Source organism: Daucus carota, chromosome 2 (assembly GCF_001625215.2).
Source record: "Daucus carota subsp. sativus chromosome 2, DH1 v3.0, whole genome shotgun sequence".
NCBI classification, from domain to species: domain Eukaryota; kingdom Viridiplantae; phylum Streptophyta; class Magnoliopsida; order Apiales; family Apiaceae; genus Daucus; species Daucus carota.
This window is the reverse complement of record NC_030382.2, coordinates 47,872,985-47,895,430: the sequence shown is the minus strand read 5'-3', so window position 1 is coordinate 47,895,430 and position 22,446 is coordinate 47,872,985. Positions and strand designations below refer to the sequence as shown.

At 35.9% G+C, this 22,446-nt stretch overlaps 4 protein-coding genes across 4 annotated transcripts; 2 read left to right on the top strand and 2 right to left on the bottom strand.

The window, feature by feature from the left end:
* The first annotated feature begins 575 nt into the window (after positions 1-575).
* LOC108206468 (lectin-like) lies at positions 576-2,357 on the top strand. The gene is made up of 5 exons (XM_064087884.1): positions 576-1,302; positions 1,381-1,450; positions 1,545-1,636; positions 1,724-1,777; positions 1,869-2,357. The coding sequence occupies exons 1-5, from the start codon at positions 1,088-1,090 to the stop codon at positions 2,257-2,259; spliced, it is 822 nt and encodes a 273-aa protein (XP_063943954.1). The 5' UTR covers positions 576-1,087; the 3' UTR covers positions 2,260-2,357.
* Positions 2,358-2,401: 44 nt separating this feature from the next.
* LOC108206470 (probable transmembrane ascorbate ferrireductase 4) lies at positions 2,402-5,268 on the bottom strand. Its single transcript, XM_017376778.2, has 4 exons — positions 4,953-5,268; positions 4,725-4,776; positions 4,409-4,605; positions 2,402-2,906 (listed from the first exon to the last, which is right to left on the bottom strand). Exons 1-4 carry the CDS (start codon positions 5,118-5,120, stop codon positions 2,589-2,591), a joined length of 735 nt encoding a protein of 244 aa, XP_017232267.1. The 5' UTR covers positions 5,121-5,268; the 3' UTR covers positions 2,402-2,588.
* Positions 5,269-7,203: 1,935 nt separating this feature from the next.
* LOC108209672 (protein decapping 5) lies at positions 7,204-12,229 on the bottom strand. The gene is made up of 8 exons (XM_017380712.2): positions 11,874-12,229; positions 11,085-11,185; positions 10,359-10,439; positions 9,343-10,281; positions 8,494-8,562; positions 7,955-8,152; positions 7,734-7,844; positions 7,204-7,644 (listed from the first exon to the last, which is right to left on the bottom strand). The coding sequence occupies exons 1-8, from the start codon at positions 12,016-12,018 to the stop codon at positions 7,498-7,500; spliced, it is 1,791 nt and encodes a 596-aa protein (XP_017236201.1). The 5' UTR covers positions 12,019-12,229; the 3' UTR covers positions 7,204-7,497.
* A 1,541-nt stretch (positions 12,230-13,770) lies between these two features.
* LOC108208989 (nuclear matrix constituent protein 1-like) lies at positions 13,771-20,576 on the top strand. Its single transcript, XM_017379655.2, has 8 exons — positions 13,771-14,214; positions 14,304-14,513; positions 15,011-15,264; positions 15,342-15,612; positions 15,735-15,839; positions 16,001-18,036; positions 19,535-19,751; positions 19,884-20,576. The coding sequence occupies exons 1-8, from the start codon at positions 13,930-13,932 to the stop codon at positions 20,130-20,132; spliced, it is 3,627 nt and encodes a 1,208-aa protein (XP_017235144.1). The 5' UTR covers positions 13,771-13,929; the 3' UTR covers positions 20,133-20,576.
* Positions 20,577-22,446: the final 1,870 nt, after the last annotated feature.

Here is a 22,446-nt window from a genome sequence, read left to right as displayed (position 1 = left end):
GTGAAACTCAACAAATTATCTAGAGGCTATGTGAATCCCTCAAAATTTGATACCATCATGCAACTCATTCCACATTTTCTTTGCTGACTTGACAAAGTCCATTCCAGAATTAAAATACAACCCAATCCAAGTAAAAAGTCGAATTAACGATGATTTTGGCATGCTTTGCGGATGATTTTCACGTCAGGTGCAGCTGATTCTTGTTGCAATTTAAATTAACTAAAACATTCAATTTAGAATGTAGTTGAAGTTCCATAATTTTGATAATCGACTATAGCAAACTAAATACCTAAATACAAAAATGCAAGAACATTTTCTCTGCAAGTTCTTACATGATTCAGATAATGAAAATTCCCAATTGCCCCATGTATTCTAGTGGCAGTTGACAAAGGGAGTCAAGTAGCCATGTGGGGTAAATATACGAGTAATTAACTAAAGGATTTGATCAAGTCCTTTCAGCACCAACACATGCATCGCAAGTTCGCAACTGGTTGGTAAATGTGTGTGGTCAATTTGTTATTGTCCGACACTATAATTTATTAGTACATCCAACTTGATCCATAGCTTGGAAAATGAAAGCACTGCTTAATCTTATATACTCAGTCAACATGCCTTCATTGGCTCAAACAATGCTTATGATTGCACCTCTTATAATTTTACACCATGCCAGGATCATAGAACCTTCATTACTAGTTCACTGATTTAGTTTAGTATATATATGAGGTTGGAGAAGGCTTGCAGCACTGCATAATCCATTCATATCTTGTTTTTAGAGTTATTAACAAATCTACAAATTACAAGTTAGCTAAGTAGTCTTCTTATAGCTGCTCCATAGACGTAATGGCTGCGAGTCCTCCCAACACTCCTTATTGGGTGTTCTTGAGCTTCAGAGGTCAAGACACACGAAACAACATCACCAGCCATCTATGCGGGAGTCAAGACTTTCAGAGATGATGATGCCCTGCGAAGGGGAGAGGAGATCTCAGCAGGACTACTGAATGCAATCCGCGCTTCAAAGATTTGTGTCATTGTTTTCTCCAGAAACTATGGGGACTCCAAATGGTGTCTTGATGAGCTTCATGAGATCATGGAAAGCAAGAGAAATAATGAGGGGCAGGTGGTGGTCATTCCTGTGTTTTACAATGTTGATCCATCGGATGTGCGCCACCAGATAGGAACCTTTAGACAAGCTTTTCAGAAACATGAAGAGCGTCATGGGGCCGAGTTGGTGAGGAAATGGAGAAATGCTCTCACCACAGCTTCTAATCTGTCCGGATACGATCTTCAGCAAGATGCACATGGGTAAAACTTGTACTAGAATATATACTTAGTATGCGTAAAATCTTATAAGCAGGGCTTATTTTTAGTGAAACCTTACAGGAACGAAGGAGATCTGGTCCAGAAAGTTGTGGCATATGTTCGTCAGAAACTACAGCCAATCATAGACAAAGTACTTACAAATGAACCACATGTTTCCCCAGAGTACTGCGCTACTGTTGATTTTGTATGAAGTGCGTAACATATTGCATTTTTGTTGTATTCAGATGTATGCTGTCCAGTTGCCTGCTGACAAGCTAGAAATAGATCACGGAAACAACTCAAGAAAGTGGAACTGGTTTGTTGACGGAAATGATAGGTCAGTACACAGATTAGTCGGAATGTCTTATGTCAGTAGTCAGTAACTCTATCTATAACAACTTGACCTTAAATTTCTTGATGCTAGAATTCCTTCATGGTGGACATCCAGAAGGCTAAACAATGATAATTGGGGAGAGGGGTAAGCTTTATTTTCAAGTTTCAGATTTATTTTATTTTGCGAGTGCAATTATTATGTGCTTAATGTTATGAAAACTACTGTGATTTTACAGAACGGAGATTGCTGAAGTGATGAAAGTGTATTGGCTACACATAGCCGGAGAGTATGAGGAAAATTTGCTGACACCAGGATGGACTTACGAGGTTCATTTTGTTGTGAAGCTAAAACAAGACTTGGAAATGGAACGTACAGCAAAGCTTATACTTGATGCTCCCAACGGGACCAGCCAAGAGAGCAGAGAGAATCTAATGGGGAAGCCAAGGGATCAGTGGATAGAGATTAAAGTAGGGGAATTCAAGGCTCAAAATCACGGGGGAAAGGTTGAATTTTCTCTCTACGCTAGTGAAGATGATACCATTCGTAAGAGAGGTATCTACGTCCTAGGTGCTCAGATTGTCCCGGTGTTCTTCCCTCGAATAAACATGTATGAGTATGGCCGCTAAGAACAGATAATTATATGCCGATTTGTAGTTAGTTCTGTCACATTTTCAGCATATTGTCTTGGTTGTTAATTTCCTAATTTAGTTGAGTATATCTAATATGGTCAGGGGTTCCATCTATTTGTACCTCATCATTAGACATTGCTTGAGGATTCCTATACTGATAATATACATTTGAAAGAAATTTATATATACATGACTAGCTCAATGTAAACTGTAACAGCAAGGATGTTACTTTCGACTCTTCGTACTATTACTTGAAATTCTACTTTGGCGCATTTTTCTGGTACATCTCGACAACAAAATAATGCAATGCTGGTCAAGCATTCGAGTTAAGAAGTCAAACACTTGCCATTTGAATAAGCAATCTGCAGATTGCGCTGCTTTGGAGAAACTGCTGCTAAGATCACAACACCGCTAAGAAGAACCAAACCAATTCCTAAACAGTTAACAACTGTGGACTCAGTGCAACGCTTCATTACACGTCCATTTGCTTGCAAAAAGGTCAGCTTCTCAAGAAGCCCTGTCTCAGCGGTTGCTACTGCCAGACCATACGTGTAGAGACCAAGGAAGACGTGCCAAGGCAATACACGTGCTCTTATTGTCCGCATTTCAACTTTGTGCCAAAAGCTCAAAAACCCGATTACCCACTGCATTAACAAGTGAAAACAGACAACATCAAGAGCTGTTCTCTTATCAAATAATCCTTCGTTAAATCAAGTATATATTATCTAGTTTGACATGACGTGTACTTATAAATATCAGTCATGTAAAAGATTTCTTTTTCTAAGCAAAGCAGGGTTGTTAAAAAGGGCTCCTGTCTAATGAGGATCCAGACCTATGACCTTGTCATGCGGGAAGAACGTCAAAGCAGATAACCTTTATTTCTAGGCTATCCTCAATTCTAACACTACAAGACTGCTTTTTAAAAAAAAATCCAATCCTTCTCCTACTCTTTTGCTCATCTAGTATATATACTCGAACAAGGAAACAACAACATGATGGTCTACATCCGAAATTTTATTTCATAGCCCATACATTGGACACTCGGAATTTGTATGGACACAGACAGTTCATTTTAGGCAAAAACTATGCAAAGTTTCTTATTGAAATGTTACAAAGTCCAACATTTTGACACATTATATGTTAGACACTTCAGGCCGGTCCATGGACACATTGCTCCACAGCCTCATTATTAAAATGCTGTGTTTTTATCTTCATGTCACAGTTTGTCAGTTAATATTCGCCATGGCACCTAAAGTTGAAGTAGTTTCTTAATCCCTACAACCGATCAATCGAATTCTATATTAAACAATGGGAAGTAATGTGCTTTACTTTGGTCCTCTCCTAAGAGAGACATACTTCACCCTGAGAACCATTAGTATCAAAGAAACTCTTGGAGCCAAATATAGGATCGTTACACCACTAATGTATGACCCTCTGCCGGAAGTATTACTTCCCATACACATTATCTATCTATCTATAAGGCGGTACTTCAAAATCCCATTTTTATAGAGATCATATAACACAATCAATAGCTCTGTACTTCAGAAAAGAAAAGTTTAACAATATAAAACCTGCATATTCTATGTTGTGTGCTAATTATTTTATTATTTAGGTACCTAATTTTTAGTTCTTCGGGCTAAATTCGTTCTACAGATTACTGGCTTTTGCGAAATTACTGAATCTACCAAGTCTTCATAGGTCTCGCTCAACTTAACCTAAATGCTAAATCTGGTCTTTAAATTGAGGGGTTAAGGGGGGTATTTGGACATCAGATGATAGAGGTCGAGGGGAATTTCACTAGGCTCCGGTGAGACTAGTCTCACCTATGGTAGTGAATGCTCATCAAGAGCAATCAAAAAGAGTAATGCTCAAAAAGTCTCAATTCAAATTATAAACAGTGGTGCAAATAATTGCTAAAACCCTTGGGATACCTAAAGTAATAATAGAAATTTGTTGCTTTTGAACTTGAAAAAGAAGAGGCTAGTGTGGAGGGACCTCAGATAAAGGCATCAGTGCATCACCATCACACCATAATTATGAACCAGAAAACAGATATACATCTTAGTATCATCTTGAGTTCAATTTTCAGCTCACTATTAACTTGACAAAAAATATTTTATCTCAATAGAAAGAATCAAGAACACACCTGAGCTCCGAACAATGAAATGCAGAGTATACCCATCCATGAATGCAAACTATAGAAATTAGCCACAACTCCCTTTTCCCCTCGAAATCTCGTCCAAATCCCAAAGATTCCAGAAGCCAAAGCCACCCCTTGGAGACACAAATGCACTGTTTTCTTCAAATTCCTTGAACCCGGCAGCCATCTATGCACTAAAATTGCTACAAATGATAATCAAAACATATAAATTAGCAATGCAACTAAATAATCAAAACCCAGATTCCATAATCAAATCTTTTGTTTTTCAAGTAAACAAGTACTCATTATTTTGCTTGAATACCTTCTCCACTGATGACAATAAAACCAATAACCATAAGTAAAGGATGAAGCACCTGTTAAGCCCAAATATACCACTTCAGCTCAACACACATCTAAATACATTTGCACAATTTTTATAGTGCCAACTACTCTTTACAGCCACTTATACTTGAAAATACTTTTAAGTGCCAAATTACACTTAAATTTTAGAGTGTGTGTGTGTGTGTGTGTGTGTGTGTGTTTTACTTACAGCATAGATGAGGTCTTGCTGAGAAGAAGGGCGGTGATGATGAAGAAAGCTAGTCTGAAAATAAAAACCCCAAGTGAGTGCAAGAAGAGCAACTAGTAGAGCTGAGAGTCTTGCAAGAAGCACAAGTGAGAGCCGTGAAGGTGGTAATATTGTAGCCACTTTAGCCATTCTTGCTGGCTTTGGCAGAGAATCTGGTGCTCTTGCAGCTTTATATTTATCACTAGTGAACCGACACTAGTGTTGAATGTTGATGACATTAAGTTTAGATCACACCAGTTGAGTTGATACAATAATAGTATTACAAAAGTCTTTGGACAGAGAACAGAGCCATCGGTTAAAGCAAATGAATTGAGTATAGAGTCATCAATTGTTTATTTTTGTGAATTGTCTGTTGTTTTGGACTGTCTTGCATCCATTATTACGTTACCAGCTGTTTTTTCATACTTTTTTCTTGCTCGGTATATTACTTGGTACTTTTTTATATATATATTGCAGTGTTACAGAAATCGGTTGAGCTACTGATTCAAGGATTAATCGGAAATCAGAAGGATTAATTGGAATGAAAATCGGATTTATTTTAATATTAAAATATTATTTAATATTTAGTTATTATTATATTAACTATTTAGTAACTAATACATTTACTATATTCATAAACTCTATAATTATTCATATTTAAAGTAATATAATATTTTAGATTTATTAATTTATTATATATAATTCGATTAAGAAATATATATAAGGATTAATCGGATTTTGAAAATCGAATCGATGGCCGACCTTGCAGGGGATTAATCTGGGATTAATCGGTTAAATCGGGGATTTTTAGAACACTGATATATTGTTGGTGATAGCTGTATGAACCGATTTTAAAAGTTGAAATAATGATTTGTGAGTTAAGATGATTAATATGATAAATGTGCTGTTCAAATTATCTTTTTGAATATTTCATCTTGGTAGTATTCTTTGACTTTAGGAAAATACCAATTACTTCTAAAATTATTTCTAATTTCTATCTTACCTTTTAGTTAATAAATTTAATTAATTCCATTTACATTAATAATAATGATAATAATTATCATGATAATAATGATAATAATAATTATTATTATTATAATACTCCCTCCATCCCAAATTAGATCAGCTAGTTGACTTTGGGCACGTAACTTAAGGTGCATTGACCGTCTAGTTCCGAAATTTATTTTTTTAATTTTTTTTTTGTAAACGAAAATTTCATATTTAAATTTTTATTTACAAAAATAAAATTTTAAAAATAAGTATTGTAGTTATACGATCAATGGACTTTAAAATGCGTGTCCGAAATCAACGAGCTCATCTAATTTGGGATGGAGGGAGTACTTTGAAAAAATTTAAAATACACACCATCACTTATCCAGGAAAAGAAAGTACACAAATGCGCTGTCTATTATCACGTGCACCATCATAAATGTTTTTGCTCTATTTGGATAGTAGAGTCTCCATCTGTTCTGTTCAAAAATCAATAATATTGCAATTATTTTCCCTCAAAGATCCCTTTTGACAAGGACTTTTTAACTGTCTGTCTGAATGATAGTATCAGTCATTTACGTTTCTCACTTTCATCGCTCGAAAGTCAAGGTCTTGGAATCAGTTCGAGCTCTTTTTTTATGAGGAAAAACAAGTTTACAAGGGACTCGTATAAAAATCTATAGATAGCTAAGGCAGAAAGCAACGACCCTTGTTTATTCCTTTGATCCCAAAGATGATAACTGGAAACATTAAAACGAAACTTCAAGCTGATGGTTGCACATATACACGATACACCTGAATTATCCTTTATCCTTCTCTTCTGTCAGGAGATGAACATCACTAATAATTAGACACGAACAATACGACCCCGCTGTAAAATGGTTACAGCAGATAACTCCAGCCATTTAAGAAACAGTGGGTGGTTGAGAAACAAGGACAAAGAAGAAAGAAAGAGCTACAACCAAAATACACCTGCAAATAATAACCTCAACAAGCACTACAAGTGAACCTACTTCACAGAAACTAAACATCTTCCTGCACTACACCTTCCTCCACCATAATGCAATGCAACTCTAATATCCGTAGCTCACACAGTGCAACATGTTCAATTGTTCTACAACACATTCAGTTGAGTGCAAGCTAATTAATTTACGGTAGAGGTCTACCTCTACCACAATCGTAACTGAAGTATTATCAGACTTGTGAGGGTAATATTAGACTTGCCGAAGAAAAGGGGGGAAAGTACTTCAAGCAAACTATCCATATCATGAACATAGAATTTACAGTCACTTTTCTAATATCATGTACCCTATAGGCATAGGAATAGGAATATTCCCTAACCTTTAAATCAACTTGTTGAAAACCTTCAAAAATCCCACCATTGTAGAAGAATTCAGAAGCACTACTAATGCTCAAACATTTTCTAGTTTTATTCCAGTCTGGACACAAAATGCAGGAAATTACAAACAGAACCTAAATCAGTTGCTTCCTGGGGACCACTAGGCCCTCATAGCCGCTCCCCCCTTGACAGCCAGTTTCAGTAATCACGACTGGGCATATTACGACCACGTCCCCTTCCAGAATAACCATATCCTCTCCCATAATAACCTCCTCTAAAACGACCACCTCGACTAGGACCTCGACCACCCCTGCCACCACGATACCTTGAGAATTCTCCAAACGTCTGCAATTTAAGGACATGTGAGCACATACTACTGTATGAAAATTTACAAAATCTCTTATGTAAATCACCAACAAATAGCTCAAATGTACCTCAGTATCTAACTTCATCTGGTCAGAAAACTTGGTTCTTCCATTATTAGATTGATTATCAGTTGCATTGCTAGAGAGAGTATCAAAAAAGTCATCCTTGCTGTATACAGGCTGTATAATGAAGGAGTTCAGAACACAGAAGAAAAACGTCAGATCAATCTTTCATGCAATTAAAATAATCATTTGCAGAAAATAAATGCATTAGGCAGATATATTCTCACTTTGACATCCAACTTGGGTAATTCAGCATCAACTTCTTCAAAATGATCACCTTCACCGGCAATTTCATCCCCTTCCTTTTCCTTCGAATTGGATTTGTTACCTTTGCCAAGATATCCCCAAACTTCATCCTTGTTAAACTTTTCATTCATTGCCATAAAGTCAAATTCTTCATTGAATTTCATAACCGGGCGTGAACTCTGCAAATATAGACGTTATATCATTATCACCCCATTAAAAATTCCATCTGGCTCAACAAATTCTACTAAAAGCACATCTACAGATATGAGATGCGCACATACAGTGGGCTTACATCTTGAAAAGCCAAGTCCATAAGAAACCATTTTGATTAGGATCTAAGCTATCGTACGCATGTGGCCGTAACATGGCAAAGTTTTATTGAACAAGATTTATATAAATACACAAACACACACAAATATATATACATACATACACACACACACACACACACACAGATATATATATATATATATATATATATATATATATATATATATATATATATACTAGAAGTAGTTACCCCTGATCCTCTTCCTCTTTCTCGTCCTCTGTAGTTGTTGTACCGAGCTTGATGAGGAACTCCATTTGGCTAAATCAAAACATGGGTTGGAAAATTGTCAGCGCTTATCCAATGTTTAAGAGCAATTTTGACTAAATATACACTCAACATGCAATGAAAAACACTCATGTTGACCCCACAGAATAAAACACAAATAGATGCAAGCTGAGCATATATAAATTCAATTAAATATCTATAAACGCTTCTCCACTGTAATAATACTATTGTGCAATAGATATGAAATTTGTATTAAAATGAACAAAGGCAGTCAACTTTGTAAGGTGAACTTTTTAGACAAATGAGCATGGAAAGTGACTGAGACTTAACAAGTGTTAAACCTCAAATAAAAAATACTTAAATATTCTTTACAAGTTTCAACTTAAGCCACTAGAGTATATACACTTATACTTAAAAATGCTTGGTGTTTCCCCCAAATTCTTGACTGAATGCCTACTACACGTACACAGAAAGCAGTGGCTCATCGTACAACCTTTTTAGCAAACAAAAACACAAAGGAAGAAAACTTCCAACTAACATAGCAAGCATATTTCCCTAAGGTATCGTCCTGCCAAACTATATTTTACGGAGTACTAGTTAACTACAAGAACAATTTTTTATGGATATCCATCTAACGATGAAGCACAACATGTATTATTCTTATTCTTATTAACCAAATACCTGCAAATATCAGTCAATGGATGACACATCAATATGATTTAGCAACCGCAACAATGTAAACACAGCCCTTATCAATTTAAATGAATAACAAAATATACACAAGCATAAACTCTAAATTAGTATGACTCACACCTTGTAGACAGGGCGAGATTGTTGGGGTAATGACAAAATTGGTGGTTGAGCTTCTGTGGCAGCTGGAACTGGTAGCTGTGAAGATTTTTGTGGGGTTACTTGAACCACTTCCACATCTTTATGAGCTATTTGTGATGATAAAGCAGATGAAACTGCACTTTGTCCGGATTGCAAGAGCTGCCCAGGGGTTACAAGTGAGGGTGGTGCTGTCTCTGTTTGCACTGAATTTGATATTCCCAATATAGGGGGAATGGGTTGAGAAGTTGCTGAATACTGTGATGTTGAGCTAGCAATAGACTTGTTAGAGATAGGAGGCGCAATGGTACTTACATCTGTACCTGAAGTGGTTAACAGGGATGCTGACTGAAAGTTAGCACCCTTTGGCGCTAAAGGAATTGCAGAATTAGTGGCCTTATTTTGCATAAAACTAGGTAATGCTTCCAAAGACAATGTTATAGCTGGAGCAGGAGGCAGACTTGAAGGCAAAGAGGTGTTTGTTGAATTGAGTGGATTAGTACTTGTAGGAAGCAAAGGCAATGAAAACTCTGGCAGGTTCGAACCTGGCATATTTGAAGCTCCAGTTGGCAAGGATGGATTAAAGGTAGGGTACTGCATTGGCTGCTGCACTGCAGGTGGCATTGCCAGCCCGGGTGGTGGCCGAAGCAAAGATTGCTGGTGGACTTGAGGAAGTCCATTTGGTGGAGCATAGTAACCTGGCCAATACATTGGCATCGGAAGTCCACTACCATTTGCACTTGGATGTGAAGGCGAAGGACCCCAAGATCCCATATTTCCTCCAGGTTGGTACAAAGGGATAGCTCCTTGAAAAGTTGAACCAGGTTGTCCCGGTTGTACATTTTGAGAAAGACTGTCTGTCAAAGACCCAGTAACAGGAGGGGGTAAGCCTGAAGATGTGGATGCTGGGCGAGTATAATGAGACTGCATCAATAATTAAAAACAGTCACAATCCTAACACATAATATGTTGTGTGGGTGTTGTCATTGCTCTTAAAATACCTGAATAATGGCAGGATCACTGTTTATGGTTGTTGTTTGCATTGGAGGTTGAACAGGTGGAGATGATTTAACCTGAAGGTCCTGCAAAAGACACAAAGTGATTCAACCAATTTAGCTTCTACACTGGTGGATGCTTAAAATGGTAAGGAAAGATGACAACCAACTGACAAAACCTTCAAGGTAATTTAAGCAGAAGTAATATATCAACAGTTAAATGCTCCTCTGTAAACATTAAGTAGAATAAAAGTTCAACAAAAGTGGTTACACGTAATACCATATATTTATATATATACAAAAATACTTTTAACTGATTCATATTGATGTTAGTTTTGCAATATATGTCGTTTAGCTAAACGTTAAAATGACATTAATTGCCTGTCCGCTGTCCTGTAAGATGGTCACTCAATTATCATGATAGCGTCATAAATAATAAAATATGATTCTTAACGTTTTACATTTCCAACTAAATGGCATAGAATGCATCACATATCACATATTAATGAAAGATTGTACCATCAAGTGTAGTCGGAATTGTAATTCTATATGACTATATCGCATATGATAGCCTAGTTCTACCCAAAAAAAAAAAAGATACCGAACATATTTAAACAAAACTATGCTATCCACTTGTAATATGAGGAACATACTGAAAATAGCAAGATAAGACATTTCCATTTAAAGCTTCCAATACTGTGGTAACCCACTCTTATGTTCCAATCCTAATACCTTAATATCACTTCCACGGAATAGTATGTACTCGTAGACTTTCTCACTAGGCATGACTTGTGGACCGTCTTTCTTACGTCCTTCTGTTCCAAAAGATCTCACTGCCAAACCCAAATAAGCATTAAATGTTAGCATCAAAATCAAAGCATATTTTGAAAACATTCTAATATCACACACAAAAGAGCCACATTTTTCACGAATGTCAAGATTAACTGCTTATTTCTTTCTTTTTTAAGTAAGAAACTACCCCCGAGAAATAACTAAATACTTTAATCCACACAAATGAATCAATTTTTTCACCATATCAACGACTAGAAAAACTGTCTTTGCGTCAATAAATTAAAACATCATAAATTAACACAAAGTCCACTATAGATTTTCTGAACATATCCTAAAATTAACTAAACACTTCAAGTTCCACAAGAAAGATTCGATCTTTGACACGATTAACAGTTCGAAAGTGAATATACATGTTACAATAAACAAAGGCAGATAATATCAATCATCATACTAACACAATCAACACAAACACCTAAATACAATCAAGACAAAATCCATCAGACTAATACTAAACCCAAATAAAGAACAGCTAATAACACCAGTCGCACACACTATATTCATTTTTTTCCCACAATCAATAGTAAAACCCTATCTTCACATGAATTAAAAAAATCACTATCACCCTGTAATAACTAATTACTCCCCTTCACAAAAAGATTCAATCTTTACCAAATTAACAATAGAAACCCAATCTTTACATCAAACAATTAAAAAAAAACAAAATTTTACCATTACGCAGTCCAATACTAGACTCATCAGTATTGATGTTATACAAAATCCCTTCATATCGAATTTCACTCTTGGAAGTCAAGCTAATTAGACTTCCCACGTAGGAATCGGCCGCCGAATTAGATCTAGAACTCTCCGCAGCCATACTGCCAGACGATATTGAGATTTATACGTTTATAAAAAAGATTAGGACTGAGAAAGATAATCAATTGCACTCCACTTTGCAATCTGTATGCAAGTATATAGATATAGGAGGGAGAAATTGAGGACTCGAGTGAGTGAAATATATAAATCGGAAGATTGGTTTGTTGACTCTTTGAAGATGATTGATACCGATAATATTGCATCGTAGGGTTTCGGATTTTAGTGCGCGTTTGGGTTTTTGATAGATTATTATTTAATATTTTATTAAAATGATTTTATATATATTCTGATAATATGATAAATTTTAATACTTGGTTGATTAATAATATATATCTACATATTAATTCCATTTTATTATTAAATATATAGAGAAAAGTTATGGAGACGGTGTTTTCATCGGAGATCTTGGAGATCATTTATATTCTGCAATTAAAACACTACCAAATTTATTGTTTTACGAAATACATTCGATAAATATGACTATTTCATCGAAAATGTTGAAAATTATTTATGCTAAACAAGCAGAACATGTATGTATTGCAAGATCAACAAATGTTCTGCACACTAAACATGGTTTTGTAAAATAATATGTTTTTAGTGTTTTATTTGTCAAATGTATAAAATTTGCAAGATTGTCAATAAAATAATGATCTTTGTAGAACATGACTCGAAAAATAATAAATTTTGCAATGTTTTTATGGAGTGTTTTAGTTGCAGTACATAAGTGGTCTCCAATGAAAACGTGGTCTCCATAGAACTTATCCCAAAATATATATATTTATTTTGAATAGCATACGTAACTGAAATAAATTTGTCTGGTTAATATAAATTATTTAATATATTAAATAAGTTTATAAATTTAAGTATGATAAAGAAAAATATTAACATGTGCTATAAAATATACCGGTAACGATAAAAAATAATTTCTGTTTTGATAAATAAGTTAATTCAATAATAAAAATCATACTCCCTCTGTTTTTTATATGACGCTTTGACTTTTGGCATACACTTTTAAGTGCTTTGACCGGGTAGTTAAAATTATTATTTTCCAATTTTTTTTTTGAATAATAAAAAAAACAGAGGGAGTACAACATTTACATAAATAGTCGCGTAAAACAAACAAGGTCAGAAACAATACTGATTATTCCATTTTTTTGGAGATAAAATCACGTGATTTGTTGAAGATGATATATACCATGTTACTTTGGCTTCCGCCATAACTAGTTTGAACTATTAACTGAGGATGCAAACCCAGCTTTTATTCTTAAATCAAGCACCATACTCACACAAACGAGAAGACCACAAAAAAACCAAACCAAACGTGACAAATTAGCAACCAAATGCGTAATTTTAGTTCTTATACTACAGTATAAATCATCTTACCACATGTATAATAAATATTTTTTAAAATTTTGGAAATAAGTAATAATTTAATAAATCAATATTCTTATTTATACTGAGAAATTGTATATTTAAAACATACTATTACAAATAAAATTATCAATTTATTAATATGTATATATAAAATAAAGTATAATAACATATACTTGATCAGTTATAAAATTAGTTGAAATATATAATAATTTTTTTAAATATTTTATTTCTCTTTTTTTTGCCAAAATTTTCTCTTTTTTTTTAATATTCCTATCGTTATCCAAAATCAAATTTTATATTTTTAGTCTGAGGATAAATACACGAGCAATGAAGTCGGTTAAACAAAGTGCTGAGTCGGCTAAGCAAAACGCCTACAAAATCATTCACTCGTTTCACTTTTTTGAATCCACCAAACACTTTACACTTCGCAGAGCACACCTCCCACTTTTCTCTCAACACTCAACTCAATATATCTTCCGTTAAATTAGGTTTCGTTATAAATCAAATCGAATTAAACCCAAAACCCTAAATTTCCAACATGTTCACTCCACAGAGAAAAAATTGGGGCAATTTCACCACCACACCCCGCGGCCCAAACCCTAAGTCTTCCGATAAGGGCAAATCCGTGGCCTTTCTTGACGGCCCACCACCGCCAGCACGATCAATCCTGACCGAGAGCCACACGGTAGCCGTGTCTCGTTCTGATATCGGAGATGTCGAAGATTGGAGACGCTTTACGGAGGCTGGGTTATTAGATGAGGCTTCTATGGAGAAGAAAGATCACCAAGCTTTACTTGAGAAAATTGCGAAAATCGAGAGAGAGGTAATTACTGAATCATGGTTATAAACTTGTAATTGCCATGAGCTGTGTTTTTTAATTGGTTAATTTGGAATTGTTATTTTTTTGTGTAGCTTTATGATTATCAGTATAATATGGGGCTTCTGCTGATCGAGAAGAAGGAATGGACTTTGAATAGTGAGAATTTGAGAGAGGCATTGACGGAAACTCAGGAGTTGCTTAAACGGGAACAGACTGCACATCTTATTTCGTTGTCTCAGGTTGAGAAGCGAGAGGAGAATTTGAGGAAGGCGTTGGAAACGGAGAAGAAATGTGTTGGTGATGTAAGAAACGTTTTGTTTTTATGATCTTTATGAAATATTAGTGATCTTTACACTTTTGTTCAGATATTTAGGTCAGTCATTACTGTTTTAAGGCTTCAACTTTTGTTTGGTCGGGTTATTATATGTGTACATGTATATGTTTCCATTAACTTGTTTTTCCCGTGTTGGTTGGTGTAATAAAGTAAAGAGTATATAGCTTGTTCATATATTCTGGATTAAAAAAGTGTCACAAGAATTCTTTTAGAGTTTAAGAGTGATTACACATGTTTCCATATTGTTAATCTAGTTAAAATGTCATTCTTCGTGCAACATTGATAAATGACCAAATATAAAACGGGTTTGGTTTGTGGTAATGCACATATAAGGTTCCTCCTTTTGAAGCATTATTAGTTGTATTTTAATTCCCTATTATATTTATAGGTGTATTGATTTGTATCAAGAGTCTTTGATTTGTTTTTTTTAATGCACTTATCACTGTTAAAACTTCTTTATTGCAGCTAGAGAAGGCTTTGAAGGAGGTTCGTGCAGAACATGCACAAATGAAGCAATCATTTGAGGCCAAATTGGTGAATACAGATTTTCTGAAATCTGGACTCGAGGAGAAATCTTTGGATGTAGAAAAAAAATTGCATGTCGCAGATGCGAAATTTGCTGAGGTGACCAAGAAGAGCTTGGAGCTGGATAGAAAATTGCAAGAAGTTGAGACCCGTGACAGTCTGCTTCAGAAGGAACGTTTATCATTTATTGCAGAGTATGATCTATGTGATACATCACCTCTTTTTATTATTCGGAACTGGAGTTAATATTAATAACCTTTTTGATTTGCAGGCGGGAGGCTCATGAAGCCACTTACAATAAACATAAAAAAGATCTGCATGAGTGGGAGAGAAAATTACAAGAAGGGGAAGAAAGATTATGCGAGGGCCGGAGAATATGTAATCAGAGGGAGGAGAAGGTAAATGAAATTGAGAGGGATTTTAGGTTGAAAGAGACGAAACTCAAAAAAGCACAGGAAAAAATTGATTCCAGCAAGTCAGCTTTGGAGAAGGCCGAGGATGACATAGAACATAGACGGGCGAAGTTAACAGCAGAAGAGCATGTGAGTTATTGTTCTTTTTAAATGATTCTGCTGTTGTTGTTTGTCGAATGGAGGATTTTTGTTGTTATACTGTCTCGTTGATTGATTAGAGTTTTTTTTTTTTTTTTTTTGATTGATAACAGAAGGCTGAAGCTCTTAGGAGTGATCTGGAGATGAAGGAGAAGGAGTTGGAGATGAAGGAGAAGGAGTTACTGGCTCTTGCAGAAAAGCTCTCTGTTAGAGAAAGAGTGAGTCTCTACACTTGAACTTTTCCTAGTGGTTGTAACTAAAGTTATGTTGATGTAGTAGTCTCATTGATGTATCTTCCCCCCCTTCATATTTGACATCGTACATGTCTGGTTCATGTACAACTTTTAGCTGCTGAATGTTATCTATTTATTTCTTGCAGGTGGAGATTCAGAAGTTTCTTGACGAACAGGCTGTTCTTGATGCAAGAAGGCAGGAGTTTGAGGCGGAAATGGATGGGAAAAGGAAATCACTTGATGAGGAGATGAGATGCAAGATGGGTGCCTTATGTGACAAAGAAGTTGCGATCAACCGCAGAGAGGAAGACCTGGGTAAGCTTGAGCAATCTTTGCAGAACAATTCTGAGAGGCTTAAAGAGAAAGAGGAAGACCTAGAAACAAAGATAAAAGAGTTGAAAGAGAAAGAGGAAGTACTCAAATCAGATGAGAGAAGGCTGGATATGGAAAAGAAGAAAATTTCTGTTGATGAGAATATCTTACAAACTCTTAAACATGAATTTGAGAGGACAAAGACTGACGTCAGCCAGAAACTTAAAATTTCTGAAGAAGAGAGGGCAGAATATCTTCGTTTGCAGTCGCAACTGAAACAAGAGATTGAGAAGTACCAACATGAGAGGGATTTGCTTCTGAAGGAGAGAGAGAGTCTGAAGGAGGACCGAAAGCACTTTGAGGAGGAATGGGAAGCACTTGATGAAAGAAGTACTGCTCTGAATAGGGAGTTGCGTGAATTTGGTGAAGAAAAAGAGAAGTTTGAGAAAATGCGACTGTTTGATGAGGATCGGTTAAAAAATGAAAGGCTTGCAATGGAAAAGCATTTTAAGGTGAAATTAGAAGCTCTGGAAACAGAGAAAGAAAGTTTTGCTACTGTAATGAGACACGAGCAGGCCCTTTTATCTGAAAAATCTAAAGCTGAACATAGTCAAATGCTTCTTGACTTTGAGTTGAGAAAAAAGAATCTCGAGGATGATATGCAGAGAAGAAAGGATGAATTGGAGACGCATGTCCATGACAGGGAGAGGGCATTCAATGAGGAGAAGGAGAAAGAATATAGCAAAATTAAATCTTTGAAGGAAGCTGTACAAAAGGATATGGAAGAATTAAGGTCTGAAAGGAGTAGAATAGAAAAGGTTGAACAAGAGATTGCCTTGAATAAGAAGCAGCTGGAAGAGCACCAACTTGAAATGAACAAGGACATTGTTGAGCTTGACCTTCTTAACAAGAAGGTCAAGCTTCAGCGAGAACAACTAATTAAGGAAAGAGATCGCTTACTTGCATTTGTTGACAGGCTGAAGAGTTGCAACCATTGTGGAGAATTCACCCGGGAATATGAACTCTCTGACCTCCAACAACAGCTTGAAACAGAGTACAAGTTATCTCCTCTATCGAGGTCGGGACATGGTCGTGTGTACAAGGTCCAGGATGGAACTGATTTAACATCATCAAATTCTGGAGGTCACATATCTTGGATAAAGAGATGTACCTCAAACATTTTTAAGTATTCTCCTAACGAGACTGCTCAATATTCGAAATCTCAATCTGATATGCTGGCGAATGTAGATGAAAAGGACGAAGGACCTAGTGCTAGTGACTTAGCATCGAGGGGGCTACGGAAAGCTGAAGATGGTCCAGAACCATCCTTGGGTCTTGCAAATGAGTCTTCTGATGTTCATTTGGTCACTCCGAAAACCGATAGAGAGGTTGCTGAGGGACATGATATCTGCACTGACGAGTTCAGCAATATAAACAGTACGACAGCAGAAGCTCCAGAAGATTCTCAGCAATCAGAGCTTAAAAGCGGGCGTCGCAGATCTAGTAGGAAACCCAAAGTTGGAATCCACAGAACACATTCTGTGAAAGCTGTGGTTGAAGATGCTGCAGTAATATTGGGGAGAACTTCAGCGGGAAAACTGGGTGACAATGTTCCACATGAGTCTGCCGATGTTAATGAGGAAAGTCGTGGGGACTCCAGCTATGGTGAAAAAGCACTTGGTACCACTCAAAGGAAGCGACAACGTGCTCAAACCTCAAGAGTTACAGTGAGTGAAGTGGCGGGTGATTATAGTGAAGAATGCTCAGAAAGTGTCTCAGAAGAAGTTGGACGCAGGAAAAGACGACAAACTGTAGTTTCATCTGTTCAAACTCCAGGTGAAAGGCGATATAATCTTAGGCGAAACAAGACGTAAGTTCCTAGATAATCTGCGTGAATGATGATATAGGCAAGGCAAATGCCATTGCTCTTGGTGTTTTGAGCTCTTATGGGCTATGGCATACGAAGTATTAGTAGATTATGACTTGGAAGTATTTTGTGGAGCATAGTAGGTATTTTAATGCTGTTAGTAGATCATATCAAGTAACTTTAACTCTTTTCAGTCCCATCTTTTATATTTTAAATGTGGTCTCTGAAATTTATCCTTATTTTTCATCTGTTTCTATAGTCCTCAACTTATTAGTTTTATTTTAAAATTAGATTTTTCTGGCAGTGACAGTTACATGTTCTTCATGTCATATAATGTAAAGCAAATGTATTGTTGCCTTGCAGAAAGTGTTGTAACTTGGGATTTTGGCCTTGAGTATAACGGAGGTAATATAAATTAAGTATTGACAATACTAGGCTAGCATTTGACCATTAACCGTGAAACATAATTCGAGCGTTGAAATGCCATCAGAGTTTAGATTTTACCTGAAATGCAGTTGGGTCGAGCCTTGAAGTGCCATTACATTTTAAATTTTGAACCTGAAATGCAGTTGGGTATAAGCTGAATATAAAATCTTTTACGCAAAACTATAACTGGTGAACACTTATTATTTGACTTTTGATTGCATATGTTTCCATTCAGATCAATCTTGATTCACTTTTCATGGGCCATACTTTATAGATGTTAACAATATTTGAATTGGTGTTCATTGTTTCCGTTGCTTCCTTTCCTTGGACCTGTTTGTGCCTTCTGGGAGCCGACTGTGGGTTAAAGACTTTGTTTCTTAGTGTGCCATGGAGAGATTGCATTTGCATCAGACAGACATAAAACAGTGAAACACAATTTAAGTGTCATTTGAAGGTTTAAAAATAGTGAACACAATATTAGTTGATACTAGAAATGTACATATAATTTGTAAATCTAATGCTTTAGATATACCTCTCCTGTAATATTAGAAATTACCTGTGAACTAATTTCTATAAAATATGCTTCAAGTTGCAATTAAAACTTGACTTGACTGGGAACACCATGAGAAAATTGTCTTTTCTTCTTAGTTTGTATGAGTCTAAAGCGAAATATATCATCCTTTATTTTGTCTACTTTTATCTGGGTTTAGGGGTCTGTTCTCGCGTGATAGAGAATTGTAATTTAGATGGTGAACAATCCTGGATTAGTGAACTGGTTTTGGGTACGAGCTAATATGATCTCAATTTTTTTACATCATTTATTGTTTAAGCAGGTATGTCTAATCTCTTGTGTGTATACATTGCTGATAATGTATGAAGCGGGCTTCTTTGTTAGTTGTTAGAAGAAAGATCATATCACTCCTACTATGAGAGATGTAGAATCATTAATAATCAACTGCTAAAGATGAATTAATCTTGTAATAAGTAAGAGGGGGCAGGATAGTTTCATACTATCAGAGTATGTTATGGTATGTTTTTAATTGTCATTTAAAAAATTTGTGAATTGATTGGTCAGTGTGGGAACAGCTGCCTCCGCGCAAGCTTCAGTTGATACCGAGAACATGCAAAGCAAAGTTAATGTTGACAAGGTGGAAGCAGTGCAAAATCCTAAAGATGCTCCTACCCGATCACTAAAAATTGCTCCTGAGAAAAGCAATCCAACAACATTTATACAGGTTACAGCTAATAAAAGTGTTCAATTTCAAGATCTATCGGCAGAAAGCGATGCTAAGGTACTTCTTTTTCACTTTTCTAATTGTTTAGGTTATTTTGGATTTCATTAAAAATAATATCCTCTGATTAATTCTGTAATACCGTTCTTATGAAAAATGTATGTCTATAAATATTTTTGCTTTGATGCACAGCTCAAAACATTCGAAACTCCTGAAAAGAGCATTGAGCAGCTAGTGATAGCTGAAAATATAGGGTTCAGTGAGGAGGTAATTGCCATGAGACCTGAAGGCTGTGTTGGCGCTGAAAGGGGAAGCACCTTACATGAAGATGGAGATAATGGACTTGAAGATCCTGACAATGCCGAGGATGTGGATGATGAACCAGAGAATCCTGGTGAAGTGTCAATACATAAGAAGATCTGGACTTTCTTCACTACATAATTGAAGAGTTTCTCAAGTTTTATGGGGTCTCTCTCCTTCTTGTTGGAGAGAGTAACTTGTCATGCATATCATCTCATATTCATTATGAAGACCAGGACTAAGGTTATGGTTCTGGATTTAATCATATTCTTTCTTTTTGTCCCCAACGGTGGTAGAGATTCTTGCAGCAATAGAAGCTACCAAGCTGAAGATGATACACATATGCCAGGGTGCCAATGATCGTAATACAATAAATTTGTGTATGATTTCTCTTGCTTTCATGGTAGGACTAGGTATTGGTTGGGAAGCAGGAAATAATTGAAATTTACATTTTTTTATCGTTTTGGGAAAATTTTTGTCTGCAATGTGTTGCCAACATGAACGTGCTACAAGTACAAGACCTTTATATTTGTATATGTATGACTCCTTAAAACTCTGTTGTGATTGTGGTTAAAATTTGCTCTATTTCCCTGTGTTGATAATATGTAGGACTATGATGCAATATTTATATGATTTTTCAGAAAGAGGTGAGGAACGTGTAGCAGTTCTTGAATGGAATGCTTTGGCCTCCTTGCGACCTGGTTATCAGATGCTTGAAATTTAAAGCCTGCTTGAGCTATTGTGTTCAGAAAAATGGGTACTTTTCGTTTCCCCCAATGTACGAGTATGAGTTTCATTATAATGTTTACTTGCATTAAGAACTGGTTTGGTACTAAATTGATCCTCATAGACATCTGTTTTTCTCATTCCATTCAGTACCGAGTGAAAGGTGGTAGTTGCCCTTCGGCATTTGGGGCTTAAGGAAATGTAATAAAAAAATTCATGTATGATTTCTGATTGATAATTTCATATCCATTACGAGAATCAATTCCTGAACGGCTGAACCTCATTCCATTTTATAGCTTTTATTAGATCAATCTTCCGTCTCTACTTGGTTAATTGATTTGCTTGTGCATGGTGCATATATGAATGAGACTGAACTAGTGAATACTTTTAATTTTTATTTATTTTCTCGCATAGCAATTGTTCTCAAGGCCTATAGACTTGTAGACAGATAAATACGTTTATGGCCCGTTTGGAAACCTGGATTTCATTAAATGAAATTCTGGATTTAATCAAACATCCAGTTTGAGAATCTGGATTTGAATTTCATTTGAAATCTAGACATTCACATATTAGTATAAACTTGAGAATTTGAAATGACAATTCAAATCTTGTCATTTGAAATCCATCATTTGAAATGAAATGGATGTTCCCAAACGCCCTCTTACAATATTGAACATATTAAATTCTCTGGCCAGGCTATAATGAGTTATATGTTTGTTTTGCTAATACACCGTTTTTGTTTGTGTTGATATTGTTTTCTTTATTTTATTAAGTTCTCTTTTTTTTTCCCCCATCCAATCTATAGTCGAGTTAGTCTGCCTATCAAGTTTGAGTATTTGCTTAGCGAGTCGAATTTGGTTGCTAATCTTATAGAACACATTTTGTTCGAATTTGAGTTTGTTAAGAACTGAGTCAAGTTCGAGTTGCTTGTGAATAATTTGAGTCGAGTTGAGCCAAGCCTTGAACGAGTCGAGTCCATCTTGTTCACGAATAACTCCCCTCGTTTACAGCCCTACTTCCATTCATACCGAAATGGAAGCCGATAGGATTGTTTATTCACAAGAGTAGTGTGATTGGCCAATTTTGTTGCATAGTACAATCCGTTTGGACCATTCTGGTCACACAAGCACAGGCATAGACAGTTTGTCAGAAGCTACCCACCAGTCCATTTTATTGAAGTCTGGAGGGATCACATGAACTCTTTGGCCAACTTTGATGTACTCTTCTTGTTTAGGTAATGCGTGTTCGTTTGTGTTGCTATAATTTCACCAACCTTCCCTTCTTTCAAGATGTTTCTTTCAATTTACTTTTTTGGAGATTTCACCTTACAAGAATCATTTTTATACAGTTGAGATATGAGAATGTGTATTGATGGTAAAACTGAGTACTGACTAAATAGGAATTGAAATGCATAATGTGATCACATGAGTAATTGTGAAAAGTTGCATGTAAATGTAATTTACAAATGTGAAGTAATGTCACTGCCTCTGAGAGACTCTGAAAGCTACTACATTGATTCTCTAATATCGTTTCTCAGACATCAGTCGGTGCTCGCAGAGGCCTTAAGTAGATTGAAAGAAAGAAGATAGATGTATTTTGCGTGGATTGAAGAACAAATATAGATTTATGGTTGTTGAATTACTGAATCCCTTCCAGTGGTATGTTCCGAGTTCACAGTGATGTAGTTTAGTTCTGTTCCTATCAGCGATAAAATTATGATTGAAGTAGC